Source organism: Onychostruthus taczanowskii, unplaced genomic scaffold (assembly GCF_017590055.1).
Source record: "Onychostruthus taczanowskii isolate IOZ18803 unplaced genomic scaffold, ASM1759005v1 scaffold9, whole genome shotgun sequence".
In the NCBI taxonomy this organism is placed as follows: Eukaryota; Metazoa; Chordata; class Aves; order Passeriformes; family Passeridae; genus Onychostruthus; species Onychostruthus taczanowskii.
Window position 1 is genome coordinate 6,897,901 of NW_024506993.1, and position 19,900 is coordinate 6,917,800.

General features: G+C 43.9%; 2 protein-coding genes across 3 annotated transcripts in view; both read right to left on the reverse strand.

Moving 5' to 3' along the window:
- Nucleotides 1-833: 833 nt before the first annotated feature.
- On the reverse strand, nt 834-3,998 carry SNTN (sentan, cilia apical structure protein). The gene is made up of 4 exons (XM_041426056.1): nt 3,889-3,998; nt 3,256-3,290; nt 2,356-2,495; nt 834-1,010 (listed from the first exon to the last, which is right to left on the reverse strand). The coding sequence occupies exons 1-4, from the start codon at nt 3,996-3,998 to the stop codon at nt 852-854; spliced, it is 444 nt and encodes a 147-aa protein (XP_041281990.1). The 3' UTR covers nt 834-851.
- A 5,442-nt stretch (nt 3,999-9,440) lies between these two features.
- The window catches only part of SYNPR (synaptoporin), a 101,758-nt gene continuing 91,298 nt past the window's right edge, over nt 9,441-19,900 (reverse strand). For both annotated transcript variants that reach the window (XM_041425706.1, XM_041425707.1), the window contains 2 exons: nt 12,228-12,419; nt 9,441-11,226 (listed from right to left, as the gene is read on the reverse strand). In XM_041425706.1, coding sequence (XP_041281640.1) covers nt 10,960-11,226; nt 12,228-12,419 — 459 coding nt within the window. In that variant the 3' untranslated portion in view covers nt 9,441-10,959. The remainder of the gene's footprint in view (nt 11,227-12,227; nt 12,420-19,900) is intronic.

Here is a 19,900-nt window from a genome sequence, read left to right on the forward strand (position 1 = left end):
TACTGAGGCTCTGGCCCTAACCAATATCCCTCAGTTCCAAAACAAACAATTTATTGGCCACCCTTTTTTTCCCACCACCCCTGGTCTGGATCATCTCTTATCTGGTTTCTGCTTGTCACATGTTCATGGAACAGAAGATTCAGCATACTTGGGTCATTCCCCTGGCCATACAAGCACAGCACTGCCAGAGATGCCCTGCCAGTGCTGGACTTGAAATTCCTTCCATTGTGATCTGCAAACGAAGAGAGCAGCTGGAGGAGGAAATAAAAGTAAACAAATGCTCCCTTCAGCAGGGTTAACGGTGGGGTGGAAACCACACAGACTAAAATCAATCTTTACCTAAGGCTTTTGTGGTCATTGCCATTGTGAAACCCATCACTGGTAGCCCTTGCTCAGGGCTGAAGCTGCTCAGGGTGACTGGGAGAGCCTGGGCAGCTGGGCAGCCCTTCCCCAGGGAAGCTGCACATTTTGGCAGCTGCACGTTTTGGCAGCTGTCTCTCCATCATGTCCCACACCATGGCAGGGAGAGGATGGAGAACTCTGGGAGAGCCTGGGCTGCATTCCCTGGCATTAGACTGGGCTGGGAGTTGCCCCCAGCTGTTAACTGGTCTTGGACCCAGCAGGAGCCAGTCACTCACTCTCCCAAAGCACGAATGCAGAGCACACAAATCCCTGAGCACGGATGTCATGGAGTGTTTGGAGAGGAGTAAGTTCAGCCAGGTTTGGACACAACTTTATTCCATTTAAAAGGGAGCAGCACAGGGTATCCAGGACACAGTGGTACCTCTGTGTGTACCCCACTCATGTTTCCATCACGTGCTGCCAGGACATTGCTTCCTTACAATCACATATCATTTTGTGGTTTTCACATTGTTGATCTCCTGCAGCAGGTCAGACATTAGAGTGAGACTGACTAACAAGATCATGAAGTCTTCAAAATTAATTTTGTTCTCTGACTCCTCATCCAAGGAAGAAATGATTTCCTGGTATTTTGGTTTGTTTTCTTGGCCCTATGAAAGATTTTAAATGAAAAAAAAAAGCATGAAGTTCCTTTTTTATTGCATCATTAGAAAAAAAAAAAGACATCTACTTATGTAAATATTAATGTATTTTTTATTTTCCCATTCAGGTTGTTATGTCAACATTCATATTAGTTTTTCAAAAGGTATCCAAGGAAATTCAAACAGAAATATTATTGCAGTCAGAAAGGAGAACAAGCAGTCCTCAAAGTTTCTGTAAGAATCCAGAATACATCTTTATGTCCAAAAGACACCTAATTATGAGTGAAAATCTGACAATGATGATGATGATACAGCTGGTAACTGTTAGATAAAAAAGGGAGTCCTGTGTCTTGATAAAACTGGGAGGAGGAAACAACCAACCAACCCTCTTAAATTTAATATTGAAATATATACAAATACATATTGTGAAAGTTTCAGAAACTGTTGATTTTATAGGCATAACTTTAATACTGCTACTTTTGGATCCTCTTGGGCACTCGTGTTGGAATGGATTATTAAAATTCTGTAACATATCTATTATTTATATTTCCTAATGAAAAAGCCTTGCTAGAGTTCCAGGGTAGTTTCTTAGCTTAATCATTTCCCAACCATCTCAGGATCCCAAGCTTAATTGCTTCCAGTAATATTTTAAATTCTTTTTCAATAAGGTGCCTAGTTTCTAATTTGGTGCCAATTTCCCCTCCCTAACCAGTCACGTGATTTTGTTATTTTTGGGAGTAACGGTATCACCTCTCTCATTTACTTATTTGAGCTCTTTTTCATTAGTCCTATATAGCTTTTCCTACCACTTGATTTTTTTTTTTTTTTTTTTAATTTAGGGAGGGGGACAAAACCTGCAGGAAGTTTACAGCCACAAGCACTGCTGTGATGGTTTTTCACCAGATCCATCCAGGTGGGTGAGGGCTTTCTGCCCCTCTCTCCCAGGACCCCCAGCAGTGACTGCAGTGAACCTCTGCAGCACAGGGCTGGCTCCCAGCAAACCACCAAACACCTCATTAAAAGCCATGAGTTTCTTCTCTTCTCACAAAACCAGCCTTTTGTCATCATCCAAGGGTTTTAATTTGGTTGGGGCTTCTTTTGCAATGGCCCTGTTTTCTTTAAACAAATTCAAGCAGGAATCAGCCGTGGTTTGTTGCTTCCTTTGGCCCTGTGTTAGACACAGGCTCAACATAAAGCAGCTAAGTCACAGAATGTTTGTACCAAACCCCTAAAGTCTCACTTGGGACTATCACCCGTGGACTGATGCTTGCCAAGCTGCTTGAGCTGCCATTCCTGCACCCAAAGTGCCCAGGCAGGGCTGTCCCAGTGCCACCCACCCAGCAGACCCCCTCACCTGCATGAAATGCCAAAACTGGGATTGCAGTAAGCTCTTGGTTTCAGATTTACTGAGCTTGCTCTCAGGGTCAGCATAGTTGTTATACACCAAAGCTGCTGTAGCAAAAGCCTTTTCAAGGTCTGAGCCTTTTCTTAGAGCTGGAGGGAGGAAAAGTTTATTAAAAAAAAGAAAAAAAAGAAAAAAAAAAAAGGCTTTTGAGATATAATTGAAAGGATTCTGTTAAAACCATCCTGGGTAGGTGGAAATCTGTGTAGTTTCATTAAAGTTAATGAGACTGAAACTGTTTATACCCACAGAGGATCTGGCCCAGATTTTATTTGGAATGGGCCAGCAACATGCCTCATATCCCATGCAATCACCCCCTGAAAGGAGCTTCCCTTCAGAGCTAGGGCTGTGAGACCCATCTGGCCCATCCTGACCCTGGGCACCCAGCAAGGACCTGCCACACCACGGGGACAGGCCATGGTGACCATCTCCTGGATGCGTTTGGACTCCCAGAGACCTGCCCCAGGGAAAACACGGCTCATTTGGATCCTGGCTGCACAGGAACATCCGTGTCTGAGCATCAGTGCTGCACTCCAGCATTATGGCAAACTTGGCATCTGGGCTGGATTCATTCCCCCCTTGTGCATGACTGTGAAAGGCTGCATACTCCCAAGCCTCTGCTGGCAGAGGTCACACAGGTGATTTATGCTGTGATTTTTTTACAAACAGGCAAGCACAAGAGGAGATGTGACAACACAGGACAGTACAAGGCACAGGGACCCATGAGACCCTCTGGACTTGCATCAGCTGAGGATCTGCATGGCCTCTGCAAGCCCTGTGACACTGCCAGAACTTTCTGCATGTGGGCTGAAGGACCTGAACCCCAAAGGGGCAATGAAGGGCTCCCCTTACCTTTTATTGATGCCAGCTGCTTGGCTATGGGTACACTGGTGGTGAGAAAGCAGAGAGGCACAATTATCACTTGGTAAATTGCGTTGGGTATTGAATTTCTCCGTGAATGAGCTTGCTCATTTCTGTTTTATTTAATCACCCAGGAACTCAGGGCTTCCCAAGGGACAGTGTCTTTCCTTCACAGTGGAAAGGAAAATGGCCTCTACAAGAAGCACAAGAACATCACACAGCTTCTAATCCCTCACCTGAGTGAGTAGCCTGCAGTTGTTACTAAAGCTGATTATTAATTTTAAGTGAGGGACATTGCAACACACTTCATGCAATTTCTCCATGAACATGAAAGAGGTCCCAGAGATTTCTCAGTTTTATACCTATTCCCAGGAAAGTAGAGAGGGGTCTGCCATTCCCCCCCTTCACCAATGCTCTCAGCTTGAGGCAGGCACATAGCTTTTATTTCCAGCAGGACTGACATTTGTGAGGATCACCCCCCTGCTTTCCATCAAAACCTGCTTACCTTGTGCTGAATTGCTGGAAACTAATTACAGAGCATGTGATGGAGACAAACACACCCAGATAATGAGCTCCAACACAAACGGCAGATCACGCAGATACCACAACAAAGCCATGACTTACCCCTTGGGCATGCCTGCAGCAGCTGGAGGGCCTTTTTTGGTGGAAGCAGGAGCTGCCTGCCTGACCGAGTACTGCTTCGTACTGGGAACACTCGCTCTGCAGCCACACATCTCCAGGCCAGGCTGTTTGTGATCTCCAGGCAACGGGGCAACAGCGAGCAGGGGGATGGAAGCTCTGCCCGCGCAAGCAGCCTGCTTGTGGCCATGCCTATCAATAATGCAAACACTGCCTGGGGATCCTGGAGCCAGAGAAATACACCGGGCTACAGCCGCCCCTGGAAGGCACTGCTGGGCTGGCAAGTAGTGGGGTTTGTATTTTACAGGGGAATTTGACAGAAGCAAACCCAACTCGTAATGGAACTCGATCCTCTTACACCTGTGGGGATGTAACTTTGCATCAGGAACACCTTTGACACTGCATCCATTCATCTATACATATTACAATTTTTGTGAGAAACTTTCCCAGTGTAAAGTGAGATATTCCTGCAGCCAGAGTCGGAATCCAAGCATTTCCTAGTTCCTGATCCAGCATTTATCCTCGGTGAGCACTCCTACTCCAATATTTATTCTATTTCCCCATCACAGTGCAAAGAGACCTGCTCTGCCTCCAAACCACTTCCAAAGCAGCACCCAGCAGGAGCCTGGGCTGTGGTTCCCAGCCGAACAGGGAGCGCTGCTTCCCAAAGCAGCTCGGAGCCATATGGCAGAGCAGTCGCACATTAGTGGAACTGGAAGGGCTCCAATGAACTTTGTTATTTATTGGCATGGATATTGCTATTAGAAAACACAGCTTGTCACACTGCCTATCTCCATGCACGGGCTCCTCTCTGCGGATCCTTTGCCTAGAGGTGTCTAGACAGGATAACTTCAAGTTAAAAGACAAAGCAGCCACTTTAATTCCAGGGTGGTCTGTTAATAGGTGGTGACTTCAACCACCTCATCCACCTCATCGCTGCTGGTGAAAGGATACAATACTGATGTTAAAACTGTCCATGATGATGAGACTTTATGTAACGGGACACACAAAGGAGACTGCAACAGATGGCCTAGAGAATTAAAATGTTTTCCTCATTTAGCAGAAGCTAAATTACTGAAGGCTAATGAATAAGGATGTTCACCACCTTACCGTTCCTGGATTTTAATTATCTTAAAAAGCATGGGAAAAGAGAACCTTTAATTTTCCATCTAAGAGTGTCATTACTCAAACAATTCATAGCCTTTTTCTGAGAGGTTTAAGCTGTCTTAGATCTCTGGTGCATTCTTTAGGACTGGCTCATGAATAAAACAGAGCCTGTAATTGCAATGACGAAGCCAAAACACATATAATCAATGCTCATTATTCCATCAATTAACACACTAAAATTAAACAAGAATTCAGGCTTAGTAATCTGCCATCAGCTAAAAAAAAAAAAAAAAAAAAAAAAAAAGAGAGAGTCTTGATATCACGTTGAAGTGATAATTCCCTTTCACATCTGTTGAACCATACAACGAGGCATGAAAAGCGTTACATCCCATTTAATATGTGGAATGGGGATGTTTGGTCTTAGCGTCCAAGGTAAAAAATGAGAGTGAGAAACAGACTCAGTTGCCTGTTTATCACTGGCAGGCAGTACTGCGAGCGGGCTGGCAAACCCAGCCCTCTGTGTTTTGGGATCTTTCCACTGTAGATCAGATTTCAGCTCGCAGTTGTTTTAATCGCACCGACTTCTGAGAGCCTGAGCTCTAGAACAGGTGATTTGCTTTGCTGGGGTAGTAGCAAGTTCAGACAAACCTGGGGTTCATTATCCCTCTAGGATACACTAATTAACGTGTGCAGGAGCGTTTGTGCCTGACAGATGAAGGGTAGCATGAGGATAACCCTTGCCTTTGCAGATGATCAGCTTTGAAGATTGAGATTTTGGCTGTGCGTGTTGGTCGAGTATTCTGGTCAGCAAGGTGTGTGTGGAGCCAGGCCATCTGCTCTGTAGCTATTTTGGTGCACACTATTTATGTTTGAAATATCCAGGTGCCTTTATTGGTCAATTTTTAGCACGTTTCACACGTTAACAATCCTGTCTGCGCAAAATACGCAACCTGCCACTTCAAACTGCAAAATCTTTACAGGCAGTTCACTTGAAATAATTGACACGGGGAAAAAGCCAGAGCCTCTGCTTCAGTTTTGGTATTTTCCCGGAGTTTTCCTTTCCTTTTTTAAGGAAATGCTTTTTGCATTTCAGGAGGCTGATGTTGTGAAACGCGTGTGTGTGACATAGCCATGACTCCCTTAGAGATGGCCCTGGGCGGGGCAGGGGAGGGCTGGATCCCAGGGACACAGGCAGGAGGGAATACCTGAAACAGGAGACACACTCACACCTCCTGGCCTCTCAGGCTGCATTTCACCAGCAAACCCTTCAGCAGCCGCAGGAGAACAGCTGCTAACTTGCAGCCAGGCAGGTTGAATTCTTCACCCAGAGAAGCTGTGGCTGTCCCATCCCTGGAAGTGTCCAAGGCCAGGTTGGACAGGGCTTGGAGCAACCTGGGATAGTGGAAGGGCATTGGAGGGGAGATGGATGCAGATGATCTTCAATCCTGAAAATACTATTGCCAAGTAATTTTCCCTCTGAGAAATGTTTTATTATCGGACGTTTAGACTTCAGAAAGGCAGCTGTATTCTTAAAAACCTAGAATCTCATTAATGGGGGGCACAGCAATAAAAATGTAAGAATAGGAACTAAATGCAACAAACAGGATGCCTTCCCACTGAACTATTAAAATTTCATATTGAAATGCTAAGGTCTTCATAATAAGGATAGATGTAATTGACAAATGATGGGATAATCAGCACCAGATATATTAATAGCAAAATACAAATGATTGCTGATGTTAGAGAATTCCAAAAGGAAAAGCTCCTGGGTTGAGAAGAAGTAGGGAATAAAAAGAAATCCTAAAAAAAAGAATATTGAAGTTAGGGAGAGCACAAGCTAAGTAGACCATCTATTCACATACATAAGGAATTTTGACTCAAATCTATCTTAAAACCAGTGGACAAAGGACTAAATGCTTGTGACATGATATGGCATAATGAGAAGAACTTTTTCAGAAAAGTATTAAATAATACAGTGGCAGTTTTTACTCAGTGGTTCTTAATCTGTCTGTCATATTAACAGTAAAACTCTGCAGATATTGTCAGGAGTAGACTACAGGGAGGTGCAATGCATGTTGATGCCACTGCCTCTTATATCAGCACATCACAGTTTCAGCCAAGATTGATTTAGGGCTACAGCCTGGATTGCTCTTTCAATTTGAGAGCATATAAAGATCAGAAATAATCAGCTTAATCAGAGCAGGCAATTGCAACATGAATTCATGCAACAAGACCACAAACTTTCTCCAAGTCTTAGCCATCACTGTTACGTGCAGCTCAACGGCCACGTTGAAGGAGATTTGGTCATCAGGAAAAATATCACACACAAAAACCCCAACCCCATCCAGCCAGGACAGAGCCCTGTGGGCTGTGTTTGCATCTGAACTCATCCTTGTCTCCTTGATGGGGTGGGCAGGAAGTGCAGCAGGCTGCAGAGCCAGTGGTGCCCAGAATTACCCTCCCTGCCCTCTTCAGCACCTTCCCATGGAGGGCATTGATGCTCCAGAATCCAGCAGGGGATTCTGCAAAGTGAATCCCCTCCCCAGCCAAGAGCAATGGGGCAAACCCCAAACCAGCAGGTGAATGTGCCCCTTCTTTGGCCTCTGAGGCACCTGGAGAAAAAGTCCTGTGCTCCCCCCTCCCCACCACACTCACCCAGATGTACCTGCCTCTCCCCCATAGCTTCACACTTGAAAATGCAAACATGCTCCTAACTTGGGCAGCTGAGAAATGGGCTATAAAGAGAAACACATGGGAAAACAGGAGGGACAGCACAAAGATCAAGGAACATGTTTTTTCTCTCCCAGGCTGACCTAGTTATTTAACTAACTGGCAGAGATACTCTAATGATGAAGCGGGGAAGCAACGAGGCTGCCAGCAGCAGTTTCACAAAGGATGCTCGAGTTTACTTCACTATTTGTCTTAAATCCAGGTAATATCAAATACAGTCTTTTTCATAAGTTGCTTGACCCTTGGCTATGCAGTCACCATCCCCAGCTGAAATAAACTTTCAATTTCTCAGCAACTGCAAAAGGATGTGATAAAACTCAAATCTACAGGAAGACAGAGGAAACATTCAAATACATTTTCTTACATAACACAGACAAGTGCATGCATCATTTTTGTTTTCACTTTTGCTGCTGCCATACTTTATCAATCTGAGAAGCTATAGACAAAGAATTTTTCTTCCCTCCTAATTCAGAGTGAAGATTACAGTCCCCAAAGGGTGACAACTGGCTCAACTGTTTTTTACAGCAGCAAGGAGCTGATGTATCTGTAAAGATCTGGCCAGTTAGGTAAAGCAAGGGCAAGCCTTTCATGAAAATATGTGCCTCTTACACAACTTTTTGTTAACTCTTCCACCAGTTCTGCCCTTCATGAGAAAAATCTTAGACCTGGAGTTACACAAATAGTATCCAAAATATGACATAAGCTTAATTCTGTTCTAAGCCTTGTATCAGAAACTGCCCTTTCTCCAGGGGTGTGAATTCCAGAAAGCTGCAGTCCTTGCTCACATGGTTACAGAAGAATTTCATCTGGTCTGAAATGCAGGAATAAGCCAAAACAAAACTCATTTCCATCCCTCAGCTTTGGATAGAAAAGTTTGGGAATGGGACCCTGCTGATTTGTGTGAAAAAGTTCATGAAGAGAAAGCTAGTTGACACAAAAACTGTTTCTAGTGGAGAAGCTTAGATATGGGAGTTTGGGATATTCCTCATCAACTAATAGAAAGGGAATTTAAAAGAACAATAACAACAACAAAAAGAAAGAGTAGAAGCAGGAATATGTGGGAGAGGGTATGAAGAGCATACATCCCATCACACCCATTGCCACACACACAAATTTCACTTTCTCCTGACTTGCCAATATCTAACATTTTTCCAAACTTAAAAGAAGAAAACCAACCAACCAAACAAAAAAACACCACCTCCCCCAAACAAACAACCCCAAAAACCTAAAAATAAATGCAAATCAAAAAAACCCCAAACAAATTAACCAAGAGCCAAAATAACATTTTTTGTTAACCCAGAAAATTGTATTTTGCCCTCATTTGGAATAGGAGAACATTTAGATATTCCAGTTTGTTTTCTCTACAACTCACACATAGCTTTTCAGCAACTCTCAGAACTGGGATGGTTAGAACAATACTGGGCTAGTCCTACTGACAGTGGAAAGAGAGGTAAAGAGGCAGGCAGGTATTAAACTGCACACTTTTAATTTTTTTAAAAAATTGTGATACTGACCTTTAATGACAGGTGTCTGCAGAAGTGTTGTACTCCACTGTACATTAAAACAATCCCCATAAAAGTGTTGGAAAACAGTAAGAATGTGACCAATAAGGTCAGGCACAGGAATAGTTATTTTTCTTTAATAGTATCGTCATTATTTGGCAGTGACATTTCAATATTAACATACTCTGAAAACATGCATTGTATGCAATAACTTTATTAGGGTCAAATAGATATCACAATATAGATTCATCCACTGAGTAGCCATAAATTGGTTACAACAATCATAGAAGAGACTAAGCTGTTTTAAGCTAAGATGCTTTCAACATTACAGCTCATACAATAAGATTATATACTGATACACTTTGATCTAGAAATGCAGATGATCAGTTTTGATTAGTACATTGTGCTTCAGGCTTTCATTTGTGTCAATGCATCCCATATGTCCTAGTGAGGGAGGGTTCAATTTCCCAAGGAGGAATCCAAACAGGCTACAAGTCTGGCTCTGGCTCTTTCAGGACGAGCTCCTCTGAGCCTGGGTTATTTGGTCAATCCAGTTACATTCTCCATTAGCACCAAGCTAGTGCTCAGAGCAGCAACCTAACAGAGGGATATCTAACAATCTTCAAACAGCACGGACAGAAAGGTTTTCTTCTCATAAAAGGGCATAAAGGAATATTTATGCTTTGTAAGGTCACAACAATACGTGCGGTTTTCATGTTGCTGTATCAAGCAACAGGGCGTTTCCACATGATTTTGTATACTGATATCTGCACCTCTGTTATCTTAGTTAAATAAATACCTTTGTAAACATATAACACAGTTACTTGGTCCTTATTCTCCACATCTCACGTTAAAAGATTCACAAAACATCCATAGAAATAGTGATTTATAGAAGGAATACTTAGCTGAGTTAAATGGAATAAACATTGGTCAGGTACCATATATACTACTGAATGCCATGTCAAGGAAAAACAGTTTAGTTACAAAGCATTCAGAACTTGGGTAAGCCATATATTCAACTCTGCAAAATATATAAAAGATGCATACTTCGTTTAAACAGACATTTAACAAAATGTAGTGGCAGAAGTCGAGAAGTTCCATTTACACAGTCCAGACATTTGGTAGTATGAAACTGCTTATCCATGCACTAAATTACTGATGGATGACCCAGTTAACTGAAATAATAGTAAAATCTTCTGAAACAAAAAGGTATAACCAAAACAAATTCTCTGAAGAGTCACAGACAGGCAGTTCTGAAAATTTAGGTGCAATGTTACATGCATGGATATACAGAATAATCTGTAGAAATCATAGTAAAACACTTCCGTTTTTCACCAAAATGCAGAAGGAAATTCAATTATATTATGCATATTAAATACTACTGACTTGAGGCTACAAAAAGCTTCTACCATCTTAACACATACAAAACTACCATAAAGTTATCTCTACAGTACGTACTACAACAGCAACTCCAGGTCACCGGCGAGGAGCACATCCCCTGTGTCTAGTCAGGCTAGTCAGGGAAAGAAAGGCCAACTCCAGCCCACTGGTCACCTCCCATTTGCCAAAGGAGGTGGGCTTAGACCTTCAATGGACATTAAACACCATGTTGTAGTATTAATTTATGTAGAACCCTTAAAAACCTGTTGCCACTGAAACTTGAGACCTGTTAAACTCTCTACTTGCGAGGGATGCAAGAGCTTGCGCTGCGTGAACCCTAAATTTGATTAGCGAAGGAGGTTGGCCCGCTCTGCCCATAGCTCTGGGACTGGCCATATTCACCCACCTGGCCATAGGAGCCTGGCTGGTTGTAGCCACCAGCTGGCCCATAGCTGTCTTGGTTGTAGCCACCTTGGTTGTAGCCACCGGGCTGCTTCTCCATGGTGTCCGCAGGGTGCCGCTGGCCCGAGGAATGCCAGCCCGTCTCCTTAAACACAAACCAAATGTTGCCTGCCCAGAGGATAAAGTTCAAGTAGCCAAAGACCTGGGTGGAAAGAAGAGGAGCTCGTCACCAGCAGCCACAGTCCCACAGCTCAACCTAATGTTATGGACCCCACAAGGTCCCGGGGGAAGGCAAAGCTGCTCCCAACCCTTCCTTCCCAAGGACAAGAGGAAACGGCCTCAAGTTGTGCAAGAGGAGGCTCAGATTGGTTATTAGGAAAAATCTCTTCACTGAAACTATTGTCAAACACTGGAAGAGGCTGCCCAGGGAAGTGGTGGGGTAAGTGTAGATGTAGCACTAGGGGATATGGTTAGTGCTGGACTTGGCAGTGCTGGCTTAGTGGTTGGACTCCATAATGTTAGAGATCTTTTCCCAACCTAAATGATTCTCTGATTCTCCCAAAACCCACTGGAAAATTTTCTCAGCTTTAGAGCAAATTCACAAATTCACCTCACTTAGCTGTAGTTCACAAGGTGTCTGCTTCGCTTTTTGTTTTCAAAATAAAGGTCGAGTTTTTTTAGAGCAAAATTTTTTTTTGTTTGAAAACATAATCTAGTTTAAAGAAATTGTGGAAAGATAAAATTGAAAGAAACTAATTAAAAAGAGAGCTCTTAATTGGCCAGGTGGCCTAGAGGGATTTTTTGTGTTTATTTTTTTTTTTTTATCGTGCTGAATTCCTATTTTATGGGTTTTTTTGGAGGATTTTTAGAAGAATCTGTAAGCACAAACATTACCTTCTAAAGGAGCACACAGACCCCTTTGCAGAATAGTTGCAGTGAGCAACTTAAAAGCAGAGGGGCAACCAATGCACTTGGACAGCCACTTTGCCTTTTCCCCATCCCAACCCTGCACACTCACCCTGCTGCTGCTCCATGGCTGAGCTGCTGTGAGTCACAGCCTGCCTTTCCCTGCAGCAAGACTGCACTTCCAATTAAATCATGTCAGCTAACTGGTTTACACCAGTCAATTTAGGTCAATACACGGGTAAAAGATGAAAATACATTGCAAGGTAAGGGTGAACAGCAGCAATCAAAGTCACTTACAACCGAAGTGTTGAGGCTTGACATAACAGGGCTGCGAACAGGCAAGCATTTGTTGGACTGCTGTTTGCAGGCAGACATCAGCAGCAGCACTTCATCAGGGTCAGTTGCAACCTTTACATCTGACAGTCCTTTAGCCCAAGCAGATGAGCTCACTAGCCACAAGAATGAGAAGACCACTGTCACAATGAAATCCTAAAAGACAAATTAGTTAGAAGCATTATACTGGTGTGTCCATTGGAAAGGAAGAAATATTAAAAATCACTAGAAAACTGAAAGCTTGAATGAGAGTCGAGAAATACCAAGAGCTTGTAGAAGGTTGTGTTACTGTTATCACCCACAGAGCTAATTTTCAGAAGTGCCTGACACACCTAATGGGGCAGAGCCCCTTGGCTGACATTTGCACCTTTGGACTTGAGACAAGATTCCCACAAACACATGGCTGGTACCCTGGATGCTGAGCTGTCTTGAAAAAGTGGCTGTTCACAGCACCAGGCTGATGCATTGGGATGAATTACAAAATACACATGCCTGTAAAGAAGCTGGGCTCTCCTGAGGGCTGAGTCTTGCCCTGGGTACTCCTACAGATAGTTGGGGTGAGTTTCCAATAGGACGTGTTTCTGTCTTAGGGAAAACCTGAAACTGGCTAATCCTCAGGTACCAGATGAGGAGTTTTCTCACCAGCCACAGGTAAGGCCAAATGTCCCTGCTGTATAAGCCATGCAGCCACTAATTACCATGAGTGAGCAAGTAAACAGCAAGACTTGCCAAGCAGAGATTCCTCCCTGGCCTGGTAAAGCACTGGTTCCTAATTCCCATCCACGTGAAAAGAGGGGAGAAGGTGGGGTGGTCCCTCCAGGTTCCAGCAGCTCTGCTCTGATCCACTCTGCTCACTTTCCCCTTGAAAGACTCTCGGGAGCATGCACAGGCATAAACTTCTCCTTGTCTTAGCCAGAACAAGTGGCCAAGTGACACTGTTGTTGTGTGGGTTTGGGGGGAAAGGAGGGAGGTGTGATTTTTCAAGCTTTCTTGTGTCTTGCTAAAACAGAAGAGCCTTTCTGCTGTCATATTTCATCCCATCTGTCAGCCCACAACAGATGGCAGAGGTGCCAAAGTCTAACATACCACTAACTGCATCGCTGCGTCTTGATATCCCACCTCCCAAGGGGCTGCTTCCCCTTCCCCCTTGCAAAATAAAGGTGTGCATGGAAGGGAGGGAAAACACTCATTAAGAACCCAGTGTTTCAGGTTGCTTCTCAAAGAAATAAGCAATCCCTAGGAAACACCATTCTCGTCCACAAGCACACCTGACATTTGGGGCAGGAGCTCTCTGTGGCACCGCAGGGGTGGAGGGCGCGAGCCCCCGCCACGACGGACGAGGCACCAGCCGATAAAGGGAGCCATGAACAAAGGATGTCTCCACTGACGCAGATGGGATTAAATTAACTGTGCTTGGATGCTTTCCCAAAGGATACATCCTTCTCTTTTAACAATTTGTTTTCTGCAGGCCTGTGTCTGCCACTGAGCTCTGAGCTCCTCTGACCTCCTTCATGCTGCTCAAATGGGCTCTCTTGAAGAGCGTGAAGCCCAGGAGCTGACAACTCCCTTAACACCCAAAGAGACTCCGTGTGGGCAGAGGCATATAGCCCAGAGTAATTCTTCTTCTCAGGGAGATTTCCAGCAAAAGAGATTATTGTATCTCATATGTCTTAGCAGTGAATGAGAAAGAGATTCCTAGAGGCAATGGCTCAATTGCAAACATTCCCTAAAAATTCCAGTTGGTAGAAACTCAAGATGTCTGCTGAGCTGTGGATGATGATGGGAGATGCTTTTTATTTGCTGTGAGGTTTGATATGCTATCAACCCAGGTGCCAAGCCCCCATGCAGTTTTGGACTGACACAAGAGATGGGGACACAGCAAAGTTTTGGGGAATATATTTTCCAAATGCCAAGCAACCCTCTCCCAATGCTACCACACTTGAAGCAAACGAAACCCAGCTCTGTAATCAGTGCACTGGCAGTGTCAATTAAAGAAATGCATAACAGCAGGTAGAAATTTGATGCAAACAGAGACAAACTGACTAAAACTAATGCAACACAGGAGATCAAACTTGCTAAAAAGAGAGACATTTTAAAAGCGAGCAAAGTTCTTGAAGCAGGTGACAGCAGCAGGGTACAGACCTTCTGTTGAGCTTACAGGCCCTGACCCCATGTTGGAGAGGCTCAAATTGCACAAATTATTGCATCTGCATGAGCACCTCAGTCTGACTGCTGGTATAGCCCATGTCCTGGGCTGTAAGTAGTTCAAGAAGATCTCATGGCACTGTGCAGTTGAGGGGATGGCCCTAAGGGCATTAAGTATTTCATGTTACTTCTCAGGTCTTGTCTTTCCCATCACACCCCATGCTCCATCCTTCTCCTGACTTCCTCTGCTTCCCTGTGCCGGGGTGTTCACAAAGTCTAAAACCCTGCCCTCTGTGCTACAAACTCCCCTATTTCAGAGCAGGTCAGAGCCTTGGGGAAAGGGTTCTTGCTCCTGGGGTATCAGGATCAGCTCTTGTGCAGAGGAGCTCCCAAAAAACTGTAAAGTCTGTCTGGGAGCAAGAAACACACTGAAGCAGAGGTGAGAGATGGCACAGTGGGACTCAAAGAGGAAACCATGCAGCCTGGCCAAGGAGACAGGACAGAAAGGCTAATGGAACACTGGGATTTTTTCAGTAGGTAATCTCATCAGGGCTACATGGCCAGACTCACGCTCTCAGAGGACTTTTTCTGCCTCCTCTGTACTATGCAAGGAGCAAAATGTATAATTCTATGACTAGAGTGAACTTGCATCTTCCTATTTATGTTGAATCTTTGCGAACCTTCAGCTTTGGCTGGAACTTGATCCTCTCTTGTTTTCAAGTGGGTTTGCATTTCTGGCTGAACATTTTCACAGCTCTGGGTGGAACAGAGTTACAAGATAATGACATGCTGAAAATAAAAGTGAATTTCAAGCTAAGCTGTTCTGTGGCTTAATGTCTATCTGGGGAATTTCTCCTTGGTAATTAAGGCCAGAGTGCCTGCATACTAAAACATACTAAAACAAATCTTGCATTTCAATGTTTAATATCCCTATAACACGGGTGAGTCTTTTTTTCCTTTGGAACAAAGTAATTTTTTGTAGTTGCTCTCTTAAAATGATGTCCAGATCTCTTGAGTGTATATTGTTGTACGATTACACTACACTCCTAATTACCAAGTTTCTCTCTCAGATCTCAGCTGTGATACTTTGCTCTGCCTACAGATGCCTTTGGGAAAGAAGGAAAACACGAACATGTAAAGAAAGGCAAAAACCGAAATTTAAAATACTCCGAATATACAAGGAGGGACTTTTTTAAGATCCTGAAGTATGTGCAAAAAGAAAAAAAAAAATTCTTGCTGCCTTTTTCAAGTTGAAACTTGTTATTACTGAGTTTGCCAAAAATGTCTACTTGGAACAATTTTATATATTACACATTTTAGAATAGAACTGTGAATGCCTTTTCTTTTTATAATAATTGAAATATTTCTCCTTGCTATCAAGCTACTTACTGGTTTTTGCAAAATGCCCTTCTTGGAAAGGGGCAGTCACTTAAGCCTCCTGAGCACTGTTTTGGATTGCCCAGTATCTGGCACAACCACACCCAGCCAAGAGCCTCTGTAGAAGCTCAGAAAGGGGACGTGTTTCATCTGCTCCAAGCTGGTCAGTGGCTTCATCAGCCCTGCAGGCTGTGACACACATGTCCCTGTGTGCACTCTGTGCCCGGCTCTCCCTCCCAGCCAAGTCTGGCAGGATGGGCTTGGGCTGTCATGGCTGGAAATGCAAAACCTCAGCTCTGGCCTGGCCACAGCGCTCCTGGCATCCCTCCTCCCTCACAGAGCTGCAGCTGCTGCCTTGTAACTGACTTCCATGCAGGGCTCATGCTACAAAACCTTTCCATTTGTGAAAAGCCTCTCACGCATTTACAGCCTCCAAGGGAGCAACTCCTCCAATGCTGAGGTCCACGAACCCTCCTAGTCAGAGCCTGTCTAGCACTGCCAACAGGTTTCATGGCCAGCCACGCAGCAACAGAGGGAGATTTATTTACCCAGCAGAGGCAAACCATTCAGAGGATTTGCTTTCACAGTCACAACCACCCTAAAATTTCAAGAACTACCCCAGCAAGAGCCAGAGCCCTGGTCCCAGCCGGGAAGGCGGCCAACAGCAGATTGCCGCAGGCAGCAAACGCCTTCCCACGGTGGCATTTTAGCTCTTTTTTGGTTTGAACGAGGTCCCACCCCAGATTTTCTGCCGAATGAAGCTTTGAAAGAATTACATGCTTCTTGCAATAGTGTAAGGCCTTGCAAGCTTGCTTCACAGGGAAGTGCAGAGCCTTTTGGGAGACACCAGCATGTACAGCAAGGTCACCCTGGCTTTGCTTTAAAAGGACATGACAAGAGCAGGCTGAAACAGCTCTTTGAAATGCAAAGAAATATTCAGGTTCTTCCTAATTTCATTTTTCAACTGTAAAGGATTCAGTCCTTTTTTTTATAGATGGCTCTTTATTCTTTTCCTGTCTATTTTTCAGACAACTGGACACTGGTGAGGAAGCACAACATGTTTAATCAAACAGGTGTCCAAAGAGCAGACCTGGGTGTACTTAACTCACTCGCTCTGCAACATATGTAAGGAACCAAATGCCTTTCTGCATAATGTGATTATTCATGGGACTCCAGATGCAAAGGAAAGATCTCATCTTCTTATGCACCATAAGAATGAGATCAGCAAGTAATCACTATAAAAATGAAATACCTCTTTTCAGGGCTATGTTAGTTACCTTTCTTGGCTGAAAATGGTGGCTTTATATTAATTTTATATTAATAAAGTAATTTACATTTATACATGTGGTTCCCCATGGCCAAGCTATAACTTCCCAGAGACAAACCTGAAGGCACATAGGGTTGTCAGCATGCGGATTTTAAATGGAACACATATGGGGTAAAGAAACCATACAAAAAGTAAGAAGCCTGAGTGATGGGGACTGATACACATTGACTGTGACTATTCTTTCTTTTCTGAGAGACATATGGAAGCATCCTATCCCCTAAAATTTCAGCACAGCTGGGTTGGTTACACTCTGCTTGCAAAAAGCTCCAAATGTACAGACCTGAAGCAGAGCATCGACACAGGGGCCTGTGCTGGCAGCCCCAGGCTGCAGCTCATCTCTGCTCTCATCACAAACCAGCAGTCTCTCCCCGGGTATGTGGTGGTAAACAAGTGGAAACCAGCTTAGGCTGGTTTGGTCTGAGAGATGGGATTGTACTGAAAACTGGTGGCATTTTGTACATTGCATTCTTGAAAATCTAAATCACCACCTTCAATTAATTTCTTTTAAAAGTTTCTGGCTCTTGAGCACTAATCAGTCACTTGAGCAGTTGCCTTGCCCTTGTTGTACCACCCAGGTGAGACCCCAGCTCCTCACTGCACACGTGCACCGTGTGGGAGTTCACAATGGAATGAAAATCAGAGCTGTGGTTTGCAGAGCTCAGAAAAACACAGCATGTTTCCATGAGGTACTGAATCCCTGCTAACCTGCTCCTAGTTCCTTCAGAAACTGGGAATCCAAGGTCCTCTCTTAGGTTCATCTATCTGTATGAACCCCCTCAGAGGATCCCTCAGGGAGCCAGCAAGGGAAGCAGAGGCTGTATAGAGCAAGGACTCATCATTCCCTGTGGGAATGGATGAGCAACACAACCAGGGCCCTGTGTGACCAAAACGAAGACTTTTATCCCCAAAACCTGACAGGCAACATTAGCAACAGAAATGGTTTACTGCATAGGGAATAAACACACCCCTGCCATCCAAACAGTCAGGGAGCAGTTATCTGCTTCTCCCACTGGAAATATTTCCTTGCTATCATGTCTCACTGCACACTGAATGCTAAAATATTTTTCCACAGTTAAAGTGATGCTTTGCTGAGATCTCAGCACATGCAGTTCATTTCCCTGTATTTATATAAACAAAGTGAACTTGAAACATTTGTGACTGAAATTTTCCCTGCAAGTTTCTTGTGGCTTAATGGTCATTAAATTCCTCATAATCACATCTTCTGCACCCAGTCAGGCTTCTGCAATTTGGTAATGCATTGATGGTGTTCTGACTGCCTGTGCAGGGACCTTTTGAAAAAAAATTTATAAAATTTCAAGTGAAAGGGTTTTTTTTCCTCTCTTGACTTCTCCTGTCATACTCATTTTTCAAATCCTGAAAATTTGTCGGGAGAAAAAGGCAGTTCTGAGAGAGTGCTGCTTAAAGGCAGATGTCATCCCAGACTGAGAAAACATGAAGCCAAGAGGAAGTACGAGGCTTAAAACAGGAATGGTTTTAACCATGAAATTGTGATCAGGCACTGCAGCAGAAGCAAGGATGGATGAAACCATCATCTTCAAACTCTTCACTAAGAGAGAAAAACTGGTAGTCTGGACAAGGTGCCTGATGTACTCATCCTGCCTGGTGATGAAACAGAACGAGGGCTGCCCTGCCTCCTGCACCAGCATGTGCTGCACCACAGATTTCTGCAGCACCTTTCTTTGGAAGGAACAATCTCAAGGATGAGACATACTCACACATCTGATCTGATACATGTCAGTTCAGAGCAGCATCTGCCTGGAGCTGGAGGATACATTGCCTGTCTCCTTCACAGAGCATTTGACATCCCTTAGGTGAGCACTGCAGCCCTGAGAAGCTGCTTTTCACTCCAAGTTTTCTTTTTCCTTGAACACTGAATTCCTCCTGGCTACAGCTGCCAGTCTTTTCTCTACCTAGGGCTTTGCACTTTGCCTACAACTCCACTGCACAGAGGGCCTATCCTCAGCCAGGCTGTGGTGCTGCAATCATTGCACTGGACAGTGTCCAGTGACATCAGCAAGGATGTGCTCCAGGAAGAAAATGTTATTTTTTTCTAAAAATGCCAAATACAACAGAGCTTGCAGTGCACAGGAGTTGCAGGCGCATTTGCCTGGGGAAGATGGGACTCCTCCTGTCAGGTACAATCTGATCATAACCCTCAGCCATTCCCAGAACCACTCACCAGCAGGAGCTGCTGTTGCTGTAGGGCAAACTCAACAGCATCTTTATAGTCTGAAAAAATAAGGTCATATAGCCTTGTTTTAAATACTATGAAATTGCAAACAGAGGCTTTGGTAACAGACACTGGTTAAATTTAACCTGTAGATTCAATTACAATCCATTTCTCAGAACAGATTAAGTCAATGTGATGTTAATGCTATAGCAGATTGTGCCATGTATCCTGTGACAGACCCAACTGCAGAAGCTGTTTCAGGAAAGTCCTGGACAAAGGCAAGTGGCCACATCATGATGTCACATAATAATACCATTGTTTATCTTTCCTTTTTATATTGCTACAGAGGATAATGTGGTTGGCCAAAAGTAAGAATTATTTTCCACAAGAAAATTAAGAGGGAAGAATTCTGTAACAAATCCTTTGTTTGAATGAACTGAAAAACAGTTTGAATGAGATCTCACTTCATACAAAGAAGAAGCAAGGCACTTTATGTATTTACTCTTTCTGCAGGGACCCCTTTATTTTGCCCGTTCTTTGTCTCCTCTGTGAGGATTTCCTTACATTTCCACACCATTTTCTAGTGTGGTGGTTTGG

Bases quoted from the DNA above. Each gene is read 5' to 3' on its own strand.
- SNTN (XM_041426056.1), bottom strand. From the start codon at position 3,998: ATGTGTGGCTGCAGAGCGAGTGTTCCCAGTACGAAGCAGTACTCGGTC. The intron at 3,291-3,888 runs GTAAGTCATGGC...TCTCACCACCAG, and splicing joins GCTGCAGGCATGCCCAAGGG to TGTACCCATAGCCAAGCAGC. The intron at 1,011-2,355 runs GTGAGGGGGTCT...AATCTTTCATAG, and splicing joins AGTTTTGGCATTTCATGCAG to GGCCAAGAAAACAAACCAAA.